The 17,436-nt window shown below is 50.9% G+C and overlaps 1 protein-coding gene across 10 annotated transcripts in view; it reads left to right on the forward strand.

Moving 5' to 3' along the window:
- Positions 1-12,020, forward strand: part of ST3GAL2 (ST3 beta-galactoside alpha-2,3-sialyltransferase 2) — a 60,827-nt gene extending 48,807 nt beyond the window's left edge. For 5 of the 10 annotated variants that reach the window (XM_054454254.2, XM_054454253.2, XM_063654526.1 and 2 more), the window contains 4 exons: positions 3,021-3,200; positions 8,255-8,300; positions 8,564-8,683; positions 9,649-12,020. In XM_054454254.2, coding sequence (XP_054310229.1) covers positions 3,021-3,200; positions 8,255-8,300; positions 8,564-8,683; positions 9,649-9,822 — 520 coding nt within the window. In that variant the 3' untranslated portion in view covers positions 9,823-12,020. The remainder of the gene's footprint in view (positions 1-3,020; positions 3,201-8,254; positions 8,301-8,563; positions 8,684-9,648) is intronic. The other 5 variants (XM_054454255.2, XM_063654529.1, XM_063654530.1 and 2 more) reach the window with 1 other exon arrangement.
- The last annotated feature ends 5,416 nt before the right edge of the window (positions 12,021-17,436 follow it).

Below are 17,436 nucleotides of genomic sequence, written 5' to 3' on the forward strand. Positions count from 1 at the left end.
TAAGATGCATACTAAAAAGGGGAGTTTTGGTTTTTACTTGTCTTGTATTTTGCACAAATTGAAAGGAAGTGGAAGCCTTCTTGGCTTATTATACCCACAGAGAAGGTTTCCAGACAGGAGCTACAGCAATGTCCCCTCTGTCCAGACAGCAGCAGGAGAGAGGGGACATTGCACATCACCAGAAAGATAGCAAGGGCAGACCGTCAGAACTTGGGGCATTTCTCTTGGCCTTGGAGTGGAAGGGCAGACAGGGTCTTAAAGCGGCAGACAGGAATGGATGGTAATGGGTGGCAGGACAGAGGCTTCCATCCGGCCCAGGGCCTGAGGGAAGGCTTGAACTTCCTATCGTACTTTCATCATCTTATAGGAAAGAGGGCAGAACAGCCAAGTGAGGTGGAAGCTGTGGAAGGCTGTTCTTTAAAAGTTGTTTCTTTAAAAAATTATAAAAGTAGGCCAGGCCTGGTGTCATCTGCCTGTAGTCCCGGCTACTCAGGAGGCTGAGGCAGGAGGGTTGCTTGAGTTCAGGAGATTGAGACCAGCCTGGACCATATAGTGAGACCCCTATCTCTACAAAACAGAAAACAAAACAGGCATGGTGATGCACACCTGTGGTCCCAGCTACTCAGGAGGCTGAAGCTGGAGGATCAGTTGAACCCAGGAGGTCGAGGCTGCAGTGAGCCATGATGGTGCCACTGCACTCCAGCCTGGGTGGCAGAGTGAGACTTAAAAGACAAACGGCCGGGTGCGGTGGCTCACGCCTGTAATCACAGCGCTTTGGGAGGCTGAGGTGGGCGGATCACAAGGTCAGGAGATAGATACTATCCTGGCTAACACGGTGAAACCCCCTCTCTACTAAAAATGCAAAATTAGCCAGGCATGATGGCGGGCGCCTGTAGTCCCAGCTACTTGGGAGGCTGAGGCAGGAGAATGGCGTGAACCCAGAAGGCGGAGCTTGCAGTGAGCCGAGATTGTGACACTGCACTCCAGCCTGGGCAACAGAGCAAGACTCCCTCTCCAAAAAAAAGAAAAACAACCCCAAACAAACAAAATGGCTGGGCTCGGTGGCTCACGCCTGTAATCCCAGCACTTTGGGAGGCTAAGGCAGGCAGATTGCTTGAGGCCAGGAGTTTGAGACCACCCTGGCCAACATGGCAAAACCCCATCTCGGCCCGGCGCGGTGGTTCATGACTGTAATCCCACCACTTTGGGAGGCCGAGGCAGGCGCATCACGAGGTCAGGAGATGGAGACCATCCTGGCTATCAGGGTGAAACCCTGTCTCTACTGAAAATACAAAAAAAAAAAAAAAAAAAAAAAATAGCGGGGTGTGGTGGTGGGCGCCTGTAGTCCTAGCTACTCAGGAGGCTGAGGCAGGAGAATGGCGTGAACCCGGGAGGCGGAGCTTGCAGTGAGCCGAGAGCGCGCCACTGCACTCCAGCCTGGGCGACAGAGCGAGACTCCTGTCTCAGAAAAAAAAAAAAAAAGGCCAAGGGGAATTGGCTCATACCTGTAATTCCAGCACTTTGGGAGGCCAAAGCGGGCGGATTACAAGGTCAGGAGATCGAGACCATCCTGGCTAACATGGTACAACTCTGTCTCTACTAAAAATAACAAAAAATTAGCCGGGTGTGGTGGCAGATGCCTATAGTCCCAGCTACTCGGGAGGCTGAGGCAGGAGAATGGCTTGAACCCAGGAGGCGGAGCTTGCAGTGAGCCGAGATGGCGCCACTGTACTCCAGCCTAGGCGAGAGTATGAGACTCCGTCTCAACAAAACAAACCGTCTCTACTAAAAATACAAAAATGGCTGGGCTCGGTGGCTCACGGCTGTAATCCTAGCACTTTGGGAAGCCGAGGCAGGCAGATTGCATGCGACCAGGAGTTTGAGACCAGCCTGGCCAACGTGGCAAAACCTCTTCTCTACTAAAAATACAAAAGTGGCTGGGTGTGGTGGGTCACGCTTGTAATCCCAGTACTCTGGGAGGCTGAGGCAGGCGGATCATTTGAGGTCAGGAGTTCAAGACCAGCCTGGCCAACATGGTGAAACCCCGTCTCTACTAAAAATACAAAAAATTAGCCGGATGTAGTGGCTAACGCCTGTAATCCCAGCTACTCGGGAGGCTGAGGCAGGAGAATCCCTTGAACCCAGGAGGTGGAGGTTGCAGTGAGGTGAGATTGCACCACTGGACTCCAGCCTGGGCGACAGGGTGAGACTCCGTCTCAACCAAAAAATTAGCTGGGCATGCTGGCACATGTTTGTAGTCCCATCTACTCAGGAAGCTGAGGCAGGAGAATCGCTTGAACCTGGGAGGCGGAGGTGGAGGTTGCAGTGAGCCAAGATAGTACCACTGCACTCCAGCCTGGGTGACAGAGTGAGACCTTGTCTCAAAAATAATAATAATTAAAAGTAAATAAATAAAAACATATACAGTAAAAATGAGTTAAGCCCCCAATGTTACTCTGACAGTAACCTTTTTTTTTTTTTTTTTTTTTGGAGACAGAGTCTTGTTCTGTCACCCAGCCTGGAGTGCGGTGGTGTGATCTCGGCTCACTGCAGTCTCTGCCTCCAGGTTCAAACACATCACCTGCCTCAGTCTCTTAGGTTGCTGGGATTACAGGTACATGCCACCATGCCCAGCTAATTTTGTATTTGGTTTTTTTTTTTTTTTAGTAAAGATGGGGTTTCGCCATGTTGGCTAAGGCTGGTCTTGAACTCCTGACCTCAAAGCAGTCCATCCACCTTGGCCTCCCAAAGTGCCGGGATTACATGTGTGAGCCACCACACCCAGCCTGTTTGATTGATTCTAGTGTTACTATTGTAAATAATTCTGCAGTGAATATCCTCATACACATCTTTGCACACCTTTGTAACCATTTTTATAGGGCAGATTTCTAGCAATGGAATTGCTACGTTGGAGTATACACCCGTTTGCATTTTTGATGGATGGCTTCGAACTGTCCTCTAAGAATCTTGTACCAGTTTCCATGGCAGTTGATTCTCATGTCACCCTCTTGTCCCTGCAGGATGAATCAGGCGCCAACCGTGGGCTTTGAGCAGGATGTTGGCAGCCGAACCACCCACCATTTCATGTACCCTGAGAGTGCCAAGAACCTGCCCGCCAACGTCAGCTTCGTGCTGGTGCCCTTCAAGGCCCTGGACCTTCTGTGGATCGCCAGTGCCTTGTCCACGGGGCAGATCCGATTGTGAGCCTCTTGCTGGCCTGGGTAGAATATGGGTGACAGGACCACCTTGGGCAGAGTCTTCCTAGGGGCCAGATTGTAGGATTCCTTTAATTGAACATTTTGGCCAAGAGGGGCTGGTGAGAAGGGAGGGCCTAAGTTGGTGGGTGAGCTGAAGGCACAGCTTGCTCTGTGTCACCTCCTGCGTGGTGACACAGTATACTGATGGTGGAAAGATGAGGAAGGACCATCTGGTTGGTTTTTTTTGTTTTTTTTTTTTTGGAGACAGAATTTCGCTCTTATTGCCCAGGCTGGGGTGCAATGGCGCGATCTTGGCTCACTTCAACATCCGCCTCCCGGGTTCAAGCAATTCTCTTGCCTCAGCCTCCTGAGTAGCTGGGATTACAGGGATGCACCACCATGCCCGGCTAATTTTGTATTTTAGTAGAGACAGGTTTCTTCATGTTAGTCAGGCTGATCTCGAACTCCTGACCTCAGGTGATCCACCTACCTCGGGCTCCCAAAGTGCTGGGACTATAGGCGTGAGCCAGACCATCTGGTTTTGGTCTCCGTTCTGGGTGATGGCTCCTGACTGAGGGAGCTCTGCCTTCTGAGGACTTTCTTCGGGGGCAGTTGTCCCATCATAGCTGGGAACCATGGGAAATCTAGTTCACCAAGTATATTTTTTAACAGCTTTATCAAGATATGATTCATATCCCATACATCTCAGCTATTTAATGTGTACAGTCCAGTAACTTCTTATGTATTCAGAGTTGTATAACCATGACTACAATTAATTTTAATTTTTTTAAATTTTATTTTTTTTTGAGATGGAGTCTCACTCTATTAACCCAGGTTGGAGTGCAGTGGCGCAATCTTGGCTCACTGCAACCTCTACCTCCCGTTTAAGGGATTCTCGTGCCTCAGCCTCCCGAGTAGCTGGGATTACAGGCACATGCCACCACGCCTGGCTAATTTTTGTATTTTTAGTAGAGACGGTGTTTTGCCATGTTGGCCAGGCTGGTCTCGAACTCCTGACATCAAGTGATCCACCTGCCTCAGGCTCCCATCGTGTTGAGATTACAGGCATGAGCCACCACATCTGGCCCACAATTAATTTTTTTTGAAACGGAGTCTCACTCTGTTGCCCAGACTGGAGTGCAGTGGCACAATCTCAGCTCACTGTAACCTCCACCTCCCAGGTTCAAGTGATTTTCCTGCCTCGGCCTCCCGAGTAGCTAGGATTACAGGCATGTGTCACCACGGACCTGGCTAATTTTTGTATTTTTAGTAGAGATGGGGTTTCGCTATGTTGGCCAGGCTGGTCTCAAACTTCTGACCTCAGATGATCTGCTCACCTTGGCCTCCCGAAGTGCTGGGATTACAGGGCATGAGCCACCACACCCGGCCCCACAATTAATTTTAAAACATTTTCATGGCTGGGCACTGTGGCTCATGCCTGTAATCCCAGCACCTTGGGAGGTCGAGGCAGGTGGATCACGAGGTCGGGAGGTCGAGGCGGGTGGATCACGAGGTCAGGAGTTCGAGACCAGCCTGGCCAACATGGTGAAACCTTGTCTCTACTAAAAATAAAACAATTAGCTAGGCGTGGTGGCATGCGCCTGTAATCTCAGCTACTCAGGACGCTGAGACAGGAGAATCGCTCGAGCTCGGGAGGTGGAGGTTGCAGTGAGCCAAGACCACACCATTGTACTCTAGCCTGGGCAACAAGAGCAAAACTCTGTCACAAAAAAGAATAAAAATTTTTGGGCGGGCACGGTGGCTCACGCCTGTAATCTCAGCCCTTTGGGAGGCCGATGTGGGCAGATCATGAGGTCAAGAGATCAAGACCATCCTGGCCAACATGGTGAAACCTTGTCTCTACTAAAAATACAAAAATTAGTTGGGTGTGGCCGGCCGGGCGTGATGGCTCATGCCTGTAATCCCAGCACTTTGAGAGACCGAGGTGGGCGGATCACAAGGTAAGGAGATCGAGACCATCCTGGCTAACACCGTGAAACCCCGTCTCTACTAAAAAATAAAAAAAATTAGCCGGGTGTGGTGGCGGGCGCCCGTAGTCCCAGCTACTCGGGAGGCTGAGGCAGGAGAATGGCATGAACCTGGGAGGTGGAGCTTGCAGTAAGCTGAGATCGCGCCACTGCACTCCAGCCTGGGTGACAGAGCGAGACTCCGTCTCAAAAAAAAAAAAAAAAATAGCTGGGTGTGGTGGTGCACGTCTGTAGTGCCAGCTACTTGGGAGGCTGAGGCAGGAGAATCGCTCGAACCTGGGAGGCAGAGGTTACAGTGAGACGAGATTGTGCCACTGCATTCCAGCCTGACGACAGATTCCATCAAAAAAAAAAAACAAAAAAAACCATTTTCCTGTTTTGCTGGGTGCAGTGGCTCACACCTGTAATCCCAGCACTCTAGGAGGCCAGGGAGGGTAGACTGTTTGAGCCCAAGAGTTTGAGACCACCTTGGGCAACATGGCGAAACTCTGTCTCTACAAAAAATACAAAAATTAGCCAGATATGGTGGCATGCTCCTGTAGTCCTAGCCACTCAAGGATGAGGTGGGAGGATCGGATCACTTGAACCCGGGAGGCAGAGGTTGCAGTGACCTCAGATTGCGCCACTGCACTCCAGCCTGGGCAACAAAGCAAGGCTCTGCCTCAAAAAAAAAAAGAACCAAAAAAGGAACATTTTCATGTTCTAAGGGTCTTTAATCTAAAGATAAAAATCTAAAGATACCCCCAGATCCGTAAGCCATCACCCCCACTCCTCCCACCCCAAGCCCTAGGCAACCATTAATCTACTCTGTCTCACCATATATTTTTGTTGTGTGGTAAAATATACACAATATAACATTTGCCATTTTAACTATTTTTAAGTGTAAAGCTCAGTAACATTAAGTATATTCACATTATTGTATAGCCATCACTACTCTCCATTTCCAGAACGTTTTCATTATCCCAAATGGAAACTCCATTCTCCCCTCAACCCCAGGTAACCTTATTCTACTTTCTGTCTCTATGATTTAACTATTCTTTTTTGTTCGTTTGTTTGTTTTTGGAGACAGAGTCTCACTCTGTCACCCAGGCTGGAGTGCAATGGCGCCTTCTCGGCTCACTGCAACCTGGGTTCAAGCGATTCTCCTGCCTCAGCCTCCCGAGTAGCTGAGACTACAGGCAAGCACCACCACGCCCAGCTAATTTTTTGTATTTTTAGTAGAGACAGGGTTTCACCGTGTTAGCTAGGATGGTCTCGATCTCCTGACCTTGTGATCTGCCCGCCTCAACCTCCCAAAGTGCTGGGATTACAGGCATGAGCGACCGCTCCCGGACTGTTTGTTTGTTTTTGAGCCTGAGTCTCGCTCTGTTGCCCAGCCTGTAGTGCAATGGCATGATCTCGGCTCACTGCAACCTCTGCCTCCCAGGTTCAAGCGATTCTCGTGCCTCAGCCTCCTGAGTAGCTGGGACTACAGGCATGGGCCACCATGCCCGGCTAATTTTTGTATTTTTAGTAGAGATGGCCAGGCTGGTCTCGAACTCCTGACCTCAGGTGATCCGCCCAACTTGGCCTCCCAAAGTGCTGGGATTATAGGCGTGAGCCACCGCACCCAGCCTGATTTGACTTTTTTTTTTTTTTTTTTGAGACAGAGTCTCGCTCTGTCGCCAGGATGGAGTACAGTGTGGCACAATGTCGGCTCACTGCAACCTCAGACTCCCTGGTTCAAGCGATTCTCCTGCCTCAGTCTCCCAAGTAGCTGGGACTACAGGCGTGCGCCACCACGCCCAGCTAATTTTTGTATTTTTAGTAGAGACAAGGTTTTACCATGTTGGCCAGGATGGTCTCAATCTCTTGACCTTGTGATCTGCCCCCCTCGGCCTCCCAAAGTGCTGGGATTACAGGCATGAGCCACTGCACCCGGCCGTGATTTGACTATTCTTTATGCCTCACGTAAGTGGGATCATAACAGTATTTGTCCTTTTGTCTGACTTACTTTACTTAGCATAATGTCCTCATAGTTCATCCATGTTGTAGCATGTGTCACAATTTCCTGTGTTTTTTTAAAGGCTGAATACTATGCCAATGTAGGGATATACCCATTTTGTTTATCCGTTTATCCTTCAAGGATGCTTGGTTTATGTTCTACCTTTTGGGTATCATCACCACGTATTTCATAAACATAAAAGTAATGAGTTACAGTTTCCTGACTTTAGGATGTTCATTATCTCATGTTTGGGAGACCTGAGGGCTAAAATGGGTGCAGTAGAGTTGAAGTACCATAGACACTCAGAGAAAGGCATGTAGGTTACGGGGGCCATGGCTGGCTACAGGGAGGTGTGGTCTGGGAAGCCTGAGGGGACTGGATCGAGGGCAGGGGTGAGAGCAGAGACATGGTGGATTTGAGATGATTGCCAACTCTAATGGAGCAGAGAGCTAGGGGAGGAAGGTTGGGGCTGGTCTAGGGAAGGCCCCATCACTTGCCGAAAACATTCCCATTTTATCTTGGATGCCATGGGGACCATTGAAGGCTTTAGAGTAAGGCATGGCAGTGATGAACAAGCCACGGGAGAGCAGTCCAGAAGCAGAGCAGTCTGGAAGTTGTGGGGCTGACATTGCTCAGGCCTGGTGTGGGCAGGGGGGTGGGGCATCCCTAGGTCCCGTGGGGCCACCTGAAATGTTATCTTTTCTTCCTTTCCTTTCTCCTTTTCCTTCTCCTTTCCCTTCTTTTCCTTTCTCCTTTCCCTTCCCCTCCCCTCCCCTCCCCTTTCCTTTCCTTTCCTTTTTTTTTTGACAGTCTCACTCTGTCACCCAGGCTGGAGTGCAGTGGTGTGATCTCAGCTCACTGAAACCTCAGCCTCCCAAGTAGCTGGGATAACAGCCGTGCTCCACCACACCCAGCTAATTTTTGTTTTTTTTAGTAGAGATGGGGTTTCACCATGTTGGTCAGGCTAGCCTCAAACTCCTGGCCTCAGGTGATCCACCTGCCTCAGCCTCCCAAAGTGCTGGGATTACAGATGTGAGCCACCACGCCCGGCCTGAAATGTTATCTTTCTTTCTTTTTGCTTACAGCACCTATGCCCCAGTGAAGTCCTTCCTTCGAGTGGATAAAGAAAAGGTAAGCTCTCCGCTTCCTCCCCACCTCAGTGGAAACAGTGCTGGCCCAGCCTTGTGTGCCTGGTCCTGTAGCTCAGGTGTTCCAGTTCCCCTGCAGAACCTCAGGGTCCCCATCTGCCAAGATGCCTGACCCCAGCAGGTGCTACACGATTCAGGAGACACAGACGCACAGGTCTCTGACAGGCATAGACAAGTAGAAGCTGCTCAGTCTAGCCTGAATCTCTGCCCCTAAACCCCTCACATACCTGTCGTCCCTTCTCCCAGGTCCAGATCTACAACCCAGCCTTCTTCAAGTATATCCACGACAGGTGGACAGAGCATCACGGGCGGTACCCTTCCACGGGGATGCTGGTGCTTTTCTTTGCCCTGCATGTGTGTGATGAGGTGGGTAGGCCCGTGGTGTGGGTGGTGGGAACCCATGGAACAGAGGAGTGCAGGCCTTCTCGGGTCTTAGCAGGCTATCAGAGGAATGTGCTTCTGTAGACAGAATCCATGTGGCCTTGGTTTCCCCCATCTCTAGGTTATAAAGTATAGATATGCCTTTCCCAAACGTTTCTGCTTTCATGATTCTACCAAATCCAAAATCTCTTCATTAAAAAGTTAAGTTATTGGCCGTGCGCGGTGGCTGACGCCTGTTATCCCAGCACTTTGGGAAGCTGAGGCGGGTGGATTACTTGAGGTCAGGAGTTCAAGACCAGCCTGGCCAACATGGTGAAGCCCCATCTCTACTAAAAGTACAAAAAATTAGCCAGGCATAGTGGGGCACGCCTGTAATCTCAGCTACTCGGGAGGCTGAGGCAGGAAAATCGCTTGAACCCAGGAGGCGTAGGTTGCAGTCAGCCGAGATAGCGGCATTGCACTCCAGCCTGGGCGACAGAATGAGACGCTGTCTTGAAAAAGAAAAGAAAAAAAAAACACCATAAATAGAATGGAGAGTGTATGTAGTTGAATTCCAGCTGGACGACTGCCTCCACCAGCTCTGAGCCCCAGGCCTACTTCGTGTAAAAATGGAACTCAGTCGTTCGGAACCCGTTCCACCAGTGGCCAGGGCTGCCGTGCAATGAAGAGCAGAGCTGAGGCCCAGCACGCCCACTTTGCCGGCAAGTGCTTCATTGAGTGGTGCTGATCAAAGTACTCCGTTAAAAAAAAAAAAAAAAAAGGAGGAATTTGCAAGGGCTGCAAAGGGAAGGTGGTGTCCCCATGTGAGTCCATGTCCTTAGGCCAGGCCTGGGGGCTCCTGCATCTCTCCGGGGCCTCCCGCCCTCCTCTCCTCCCTGTCATCCCGAGCCCGCCCCGCGCCATCCTCCAGGTCCCCGCCTGGGGTGACGCTCCGCTGTGCTTCCCCGCAGGTGAACGTGTACGGGTTCGGGGCCGACAGCCGGGGCAACTGGCACCACTACTGGGAGAACAACCGGTACGCGGGCGAGTTCCGGAAGACTGGCGTGCACGACGCGGACTTCGAGGCCCACATCATCGACATGCTGGCCAAGGCCAGCAAGATCGAAGTCTACCGGGGCAACTGAGCCAGGCCTCGCCGCGACCCTCCCGGCCCATCTATCAGGCACCGGGGCTCCGGCCAGGGACCCGGGACCAGCAACCCGGGACCAATCATGCTGTAGCCCAGGGGTGTCTGCTGTGCCCCGCCAATCACGAGACTGGGGGACCGGCCAGGCCTGGCACCAATCTGCGCTGCGGTCGGGTGGAGCTTCTGTTTCTCCCAGCCAATCATGTGACTAAAGGAGAACTTCCGGCCCTGTGTCCAGTCTCCTCCAATCAATGGCCTTCGGGGGCGGGCCAGCGGCTGCTCAATCCCCACTCCCTCATGCTTTGGGTTAGGGTTTTCTTTCACGCTTTCTGAGGAGGAGAGCATGGCGCGGGCCTCGGCGAAGTACTTCCCTCAGCCTCGGTCGGAGGAGTGTCTCAGTCGCTGGCCAGACCCGGAGGAGAGCGGTCGGTCGTTGCGGGCCTCAGGAGAGAGGTGGCCGCCCGGCCCCTTTCCCCGCCTACCCGGATGGGTGCGTGCAGACCCACCAAAGAAAAGCGGTCGCTGCGGGACCCCCAGTCCCACCTCGGCCGCGCTGTGGGATGGCCGCGCCCCCAGGGCTTCCTGCGTCTCCAGGAAGCCGGGAGTGGCGCCCACTGCGGGGTGGGGTGCTCCCGGGCCGAACTCCGGACAGGTGGAGGGGACAGGGCAGGGCTCGAGGAAGCCCTGTCCCCTTCAATGCAAGGTGCTGTCACTCACGTGTGCCCTCGACCCTCCCGTTCACCCGCAGCCTTCTCAGCGCCTCTCCCTGGGCCCGAGGCCTCCTCACCAGCCTACCTGTTGCTCTGGAAAAAAATCCCCTGCCCCCCCGACTCCCTCCCTACCCCCACTCTTCGGCCGGCTCTGGCCCCTGGGGAGGGGGCTGTACGGCGGAAGGAGGCTGGCGATGGGCGCGGCTGCCCGCTGCATGCACCTCCTCCTCCACCCATCGCCTCTTGCCTGGGGGTGACTTTGCCTGGGGCTCATTCTTTGGTTAAGCTGAAGCTGCCGTGGGTGGCCAAACCGCAGATTCTTTGCAAATTCTGAGCTGGCAGTTGCGGGAGCCGGCCGGGGAAGAGGAGACTTGCGCGCCGCAGGCCGCCTGCCTCCACCCTGCTCTCCATCTCCCGCTCTAGAAGGGCTGGGAAGCTCGCGGCCGGGGTTCCACCTGGAAGCTGCTTGCGTGGCTGAACCCAGCTTAGGTCCCTGGCGGGGCTGCTGGTGGAATTCTCCCCCTTCGAGGCTGGGGAGGTTTAGGAGGGGGAAGGCTTCTGTGAAGCTCTCAAACCACTAATAGAGCCCCCTCCCCAATAGTGACGGCGCAGATGCTCCCCTTTTTCTTAGTTGACACCACCTGGCAGCTTCCTGGCCGTTGGCAGGTTCCTGCAGCTGGCTGGGGGAACAGGGACCGGCAGGGGACTTTGTTAGGGGAGGGTTGGGATGGGCAGTGGGCCCCTGAAAGTTAATATATTGAAACCTAGCTCGAGTGTCGTTCTTTCCAATTCCGAAAGTAGAAAGAGTAAAAATAGGGGTGATTGGGGTGGGGTTAGTAGAATGCCTCTCTCAGGGCGCCCCCCGCCTCCCCCACCGTTTTAGAGAGCTAGGCCTCAGCCAGTCTTGCCACTCCCATCTCAGTGCTTCCTGAAGAGGCTGTTTTGAGTGTTGATGAATAGCAATGCAATTATGCCAAACAGTATTGAGCAGAATAATTTATTTCCTTTTTCTTTTTCTTTTGCTTTAAATCATGAATCCCGCCAGGTACGGTGGCTCACACCTGTCATCCCAGCACTTTGGGAGGCCAAGGCGGGCGGATTACTTAATACTTAGGGTCAGGAGTTCGAGACCAGCCTGGCCAACATGGTGAAACCTCGTCTCTACCAAAAAAAAAAAAACAAAACAAAAATTAGCCAGGCGCAGTGGTGCGCACCTGTAATCCCAACTACTTGGAAGGCTGAGGCAGGAGAATTCCTTGAATCCAGGAGGCGAAAGTTGCAGTGAGCCGAGATTGTGCCGCTGCACTCCAGCCTGGGCGACAGAGCACGACCCTGTCTCAAAAAAATTAAATAAATCATGAATCCCCATCCTGGAAGAGGTAGGTCCCAGCATCCAGCCAGATCTTTTCTGCAATAGTAATTTAAACACACTTTTTTGTTTTATTTCCTTCCCTTTCTCTTTCTGAATTAAAAGGAAAAAAAACTGTCTAGTCGTTCATTGTTCTGAAATGGGCATGATGGAAGAAAGCGGGTCTGGTAGGGTAGCTGTGACTGATAATGGCTGAGAACGTTGGGGGATATGGGAGGGGCGAGATGACTCCCAGATACCCTCCCTCACCTATACAGGAGGCACCTCATTCATGGACTCTGCGCTCCAAGACACTGAAATCTGAGCGGGTACAAGCATTTTGGTTAAAAATCAGCTCGTTGTCACCTCTTGAGTTTCCTCCAGGAGAGGAGTTCATTGGAGAGGATTCCTGGTAGCAGCTCCTCGCGGTGGCTGTCCTGTAACCACTTTGGCCTCTATCAACATGTCTCCAGGTATCAATCAGGCTCCGATGCATTTGGGTGGCCACAGGCTGGGCTGTCTCCACCTTTCAGGGAAGTGCATCTAAGTCCGGTTTTCCCCTCTGGCACAGCCCTGCCTCCACAGCCCAATTTCCACCATGCCACAGGCAACCCGCATTTTTATTTTATTTATTTATTTATTGAGACGGAGTCTTGTTCTGTTGCCCAAGCTGGAGTGCAATGGCCCAATCTCGGCTCACCCCAACCTCCACCTCCTGGGTTCAAGCGATTCTCCTGCCTCAGCCTCCCGAGTAGCTGGGATTACAGGCATGTACCACCACGCCTGGATAATTTTATATTTTTAGTAGAGATGGGTTTTCTCCATGTTGGTGAGGCTGGTCTTGAACTCCAGACCTCAGGTGATCTGCCCGCCTCGGCCTCCCAAAGTGCTGGGATTACAGGCATAAGCCACTGTGCCTGGCCAATTTTTTTTTTTTTTTTTTTTGAGACTGATTCTCACTCTTGCCCAGGCTGGAGTGCAGTGGTGGGATCTCGGCTCATTGCAAGCTCCACCTCCCAGGTTCACGCCATTCTCCTGCCTCAGTCTCCCGAGTAGCTGAGACTACAGGCGCCCACCACCACGCCCGGCTATTTTTTTGTATTTTTAGTAGAGACGGTTTCACTGTGTTAGCCAAGATGGTCTCGATCTCCTGACCTCGTGATCTGCCCACCTCAGCCTCCCAAAGTGTTGGGATTACAGGCATGAGCCACCGCGCCTTGCTTTTTTTTTTTGAGTTGGAGTCTTGCTCTGTCACCCAGGCTGGAGTGCAGTGGCGCAATCTCAGCTCACTGCAACCTCCCGAGTAGCTGGGATTACAGGGGTGTGCCACCACACCCAACTAATTTTTGTATTTTTAGTAGAGACAGGGTTTCACCATGTTGGCCAGGCTGGTCTCGAACTCCTGACCTCAGGTGATCCACCCCCTTCGGCCTCCCAAAGTTTGACCACACCCAGCCCATAATAGATTTTTAAAACTCCTATAAATATCATTCTACTTCCCTTTATTGCTAAAATGTGAGCTTTTTCATCCAGTTTTTTGGGTGTGTTCCAAATACTTTGTTAAATTTCCCGTCTATTGCTGTTATTGTTTCCATTTTATTTGCCCATGTGAGTTGATATCTTTTTCATTCCTTTCCTATAGCTTTAGTGACGTTGTGGGAAGGGAAGTTAGGTAAGTGATGTTTCATCCTGTACTTACCACCTTTTTCTTCCTTGATTTCCTGAGTTCCCTGCCTCCACAGGTGTGTTTCATTCCTGGTTGCTTATTTTATATTTATTTTTATTTTTCACATGGGGTCTTGCTCTGTTGCCCAGGCTGGAGTGCAGTGGCGCGATCTTGGCTCACTGCAACCTCTGCCTCCTGGGTTCAAGTGATTCTCCTGCCTCAGCCTCCCAAATAGCTGGGACTACAGATGCGCACCACCATGCCCAGCTAATTTTTGTATTTTTAGCAGAGACAGGCAAGCTCCGCCTCCCGGGTTCACACCATTCTCCTGTCTCAGCCTCCTGAGTAGCTGGGATTACAGGCATGCACTACCATGCCCGGCTAATTTTGTATTTTTAGTAGAGACGGGGTTTCTCCATGTTGGTCAGGCTGGTCTTGAACTCCTGACCTCAGGTGATCCGCCCGCCTTGGCCTCCCAAAGTGCTAGGATTACAGGCGTGAGCCACCGCGCCCAGCTTTTTTTTTTTTTTTTTTTTTTTTAAAGAGACAGGGTCTCCTGTCACCCAGACTGGTGCAGAGCTCACTGCAGCCTCAAAAACTCCTGGATTCAAGTGATCCTCCCACCTCAGCCTCCAGAGCAGCTATAGCCTGGCTAAAAAAATTTTTAAAAATATTTTATGGCCAGGCACGGTGGCTCATGCCTATAATCCCAGCATTTTGGGAGGCTGAGACAGGTGAATCACGAGGTCAGGAGTTCAAGACCAGCCTGGCCAAGATGGTGAAACCCCATGTCTACTAAAAATACAAAAAATTGGCCGGGCTTAGTGGCGGGCGGCTGTGATCCCAGCTACTCGGGAGACAGGCAGAGAATTGCTTGAACCTGGGAGGTGGAGGTTGTGGTGAGCCAAGATTGAGCCACCGCACTCCAGCCTGAGCGAGAGAGTAAGACTCCATCTCAAAAAAAAAAAAATTTTACCCATCCACAGGCAGCAGACAAGGAAGTACCTTCTGTGACTGTCTGGCAAGGTCAGACGCATCATTCCTTGCTAGGCGAAGGGAAGGTAAAATACTGAAACTATATTTTTAAAAATAAAAGTATTCCCATTTGAGTGTGAATTAGGAATCAATGCGCCTTCTCACTACTCTTGTGAAAAAAATCGCAGCTCCTGCAGCAAGTCTATGCCTGGGTAACAACCAACCCATAAAATCCAAGGAGGTCCCCCTCTCCCGCCTCTGAGGCTTGAGGAGCAGTATGTATCTGGGCCAGCCTGGTCCTCAGAGTGTGGAATTAACACCTTTCCTCTAGCAACTGTTTGTGCTGCTGAGAACAGCACAGACTCTCTGGCAGCCTGGTTCTCTCCAGGGGGAAGCCTGTGAAGCAGAAGAAACATATGGCATCTGCACTCAGGGTGCCCAGTTCCATCCGGCCTTGCTATAAAATGACTTTGCCTTTCCTTTTTTAAAATTACAAAAATAATTCAACCAATACATAAACATATGAAGTAAATCACAGAGGGCCTTCCTGCAATATCTTTTTTTGCCTACCATTTGTCATGGAATGGGTAAAGGGGACCACAGAGGGAAGAGACGCTGCCCCTTCGCAGGGCCATGGCAGTCCCCTGGGCTGCGTCTCCACGGTGCTTCCTGTGAAACGCTGTTACCACGGGCACCACACTGGAGACCATGAAAGGGAAGAGTTTGACATCTCAGCTGTCTTTGCTATAAATAGAAATAAATAAATCTTAACTAAGGCTTGAGTACACTTAGGCCGGGCACGGTGGCTCACGCCTGTAACCCCAGCACTTTGGGAGGCCGAGGTGGGTGGGTCATGAGGTCAGGAGTTTGAGACCAGCCTGGTCAACATGGTGAAACACCATCTCCACTAAAAATACAAAAAATGAGCTGGGTGTGGTGGCAGGTACCTGTTGTCCCAGCTACTCAAGAGGCTGAGGCAGGAGAATCACTTGAACTCAGGAGGCAGAGGTTGCAGTGAGTCGAGATCAAGCCACTGCAGTCCAGCCAGGGCAACAGAGCGAGACTCCATCTCCAAACAAAAAACAAAAAAATAAAATATTTTTATCAGTCACCTTAACCAAATGATCAAGGTACATCACCAGTCTATACTGATAAAAACACTGTACATGATTGAATAAATTAATCAGTGGGGGAGAAGAGAGAATTCTCCCTTGCAGAAGAGTTGAATAATTTATGTAGGTAGCTACTCTGCCCTCAAGGAGAACGTGTAACTTCCTTGAGGTGTGGGCTGCATGTACATAATGACTTCCTTTCAAAGAGTAGGATGCAGGCCAGGGCTCAGCGCCGTGGCTCACGCCTGTAATCCCAGCACTTTGGGAGGCCGAGGTGGGCGGTTCGCCTGAGGTCAGGAGTTCAAGACCAGCCTGACCAACATAGAGAAACCCCATCTCTACTAAAATACAAAATTAGCCCAGTGTGGTGGCAAATGCCTGTAATCCCACTTACTTGGGAGGCTGAGGCAGGAGAATCGCTTGAGCCCGAGAGGCAGAGGTTGCAGTGAGCCAAAACCGTACCATTGCACTCCAACCCGGGCAACGAGAGCAAAACTCTGTCTCAATAATAATAATAATAATGTAGTGAGACAAGAATGGGCAGCTCCCCAACAGAAAAGATTTTCTAAGAAACTGAATGTTTGCCAAGCCTCACTAAATCAAAATCAAAAAAACAATGACATAATCTGTTTTTGCCACTTAGACTGGCAAAGTTTTAAACATTGATAATAGTGTTGGCAAGCATGTAATTTTTGTATCACAGTAACAAATTGGTAAAAACCTTTTGGCAAGTGTAAATGACAATGAATTAAAATTTTAAATGTCCCTACTCTTTGACCCAACAATTCTACTTCCAAGAATAATATCCTGAAGTGATTTTTACCAACGCTCAAAAATAAGAATAAGGTTGGGCACAGTGGCTCATGCCTGTAATCCCAGCACTTTGGGAGGCCCAGGCAGGCAGATTGCTTACGCTCAGGAGTTCAAAACCAGCCTGGGTAACATGGTGAGACCCCATCTCTACACAAAAATAGAAAAATTAGCCGGGTGTGGTGGCGCAGGCCTGTAGTCCCATCTACTTGGAGGGGTGAGGCAGGAGGGTCACTTGAGACTGGGTCAAGGTTAAAGTGAACCGAGATCATCATGCCACTGTATTCCAACCTGGGTGACAAAAGTGAGAGCTGGTCTCAAAAAAAAAAAAAAAAAAAAGAGAACAAAGATATTCAGTTTGGGTCAAGAGCTCATGCCTGTAATCCCAACTACTTGGGAGACTGAGGTAGGAGGATCACTTTAGCCCAGGAGTTTGAGACTGGACTGGGCAACATAGTGAGACCCCATCTCTACAAAAATAAATAAGCAATAAATCTTTTTTAAAAAGATGTTCAGACCAGGCACAGTAGCTCACGCCTGTAATCCCAGCACTTTTGGAGACCGAGGTGGGCGGATCACGAGGTCAGGAGTTTGAGACCAGTCTGACCAACATGGTGAAACCCCGTCTCTACTAAAAATACAAAAATTAGCCGGGTGTGGTGGCATGTGCCTGTAATCCCAGCTACTCAGGAGGCTGAGGCAGGAGAATTGCTTGAACCCGGGAAGTGGAGGTTGCAGTGAGCTGAGATCACGCCACGGCATTCCAGCCTGGGCGACAGAGTGAGACTCCGTCTCCAAAAAAAAAAAAAAAAGAAAAGATGTTCGGCCAGGCGTGATGGCACACACCTACAATCCTAGCACTTTGGGAGGCCGAGAGAGGCAGGCGGACCATTTGAGGTCAGTTCGAGACCAGCCTGCCCAACATGGCAAAACCCCGTCTCTACTGAAAATATAAAAATTAGCTGGGCATGCTGGCATGTGCCTGTAATCC

This window comes from Pongo pygmaeus, chromosome 18 (assembly GCF_028885625.2).
Source record: "Pongo pygmaeus isolate AG05252 chromosome 18, NHGRI_mPonPyg2-v2.0_pri, whole genome shotgun sequence".
Taxonomy (NCBI): Eukaryota; Metazoa; Chordata; class Mammalia; order Primates; family Hominidae; genus Pongo; species Pongo pygmaeus.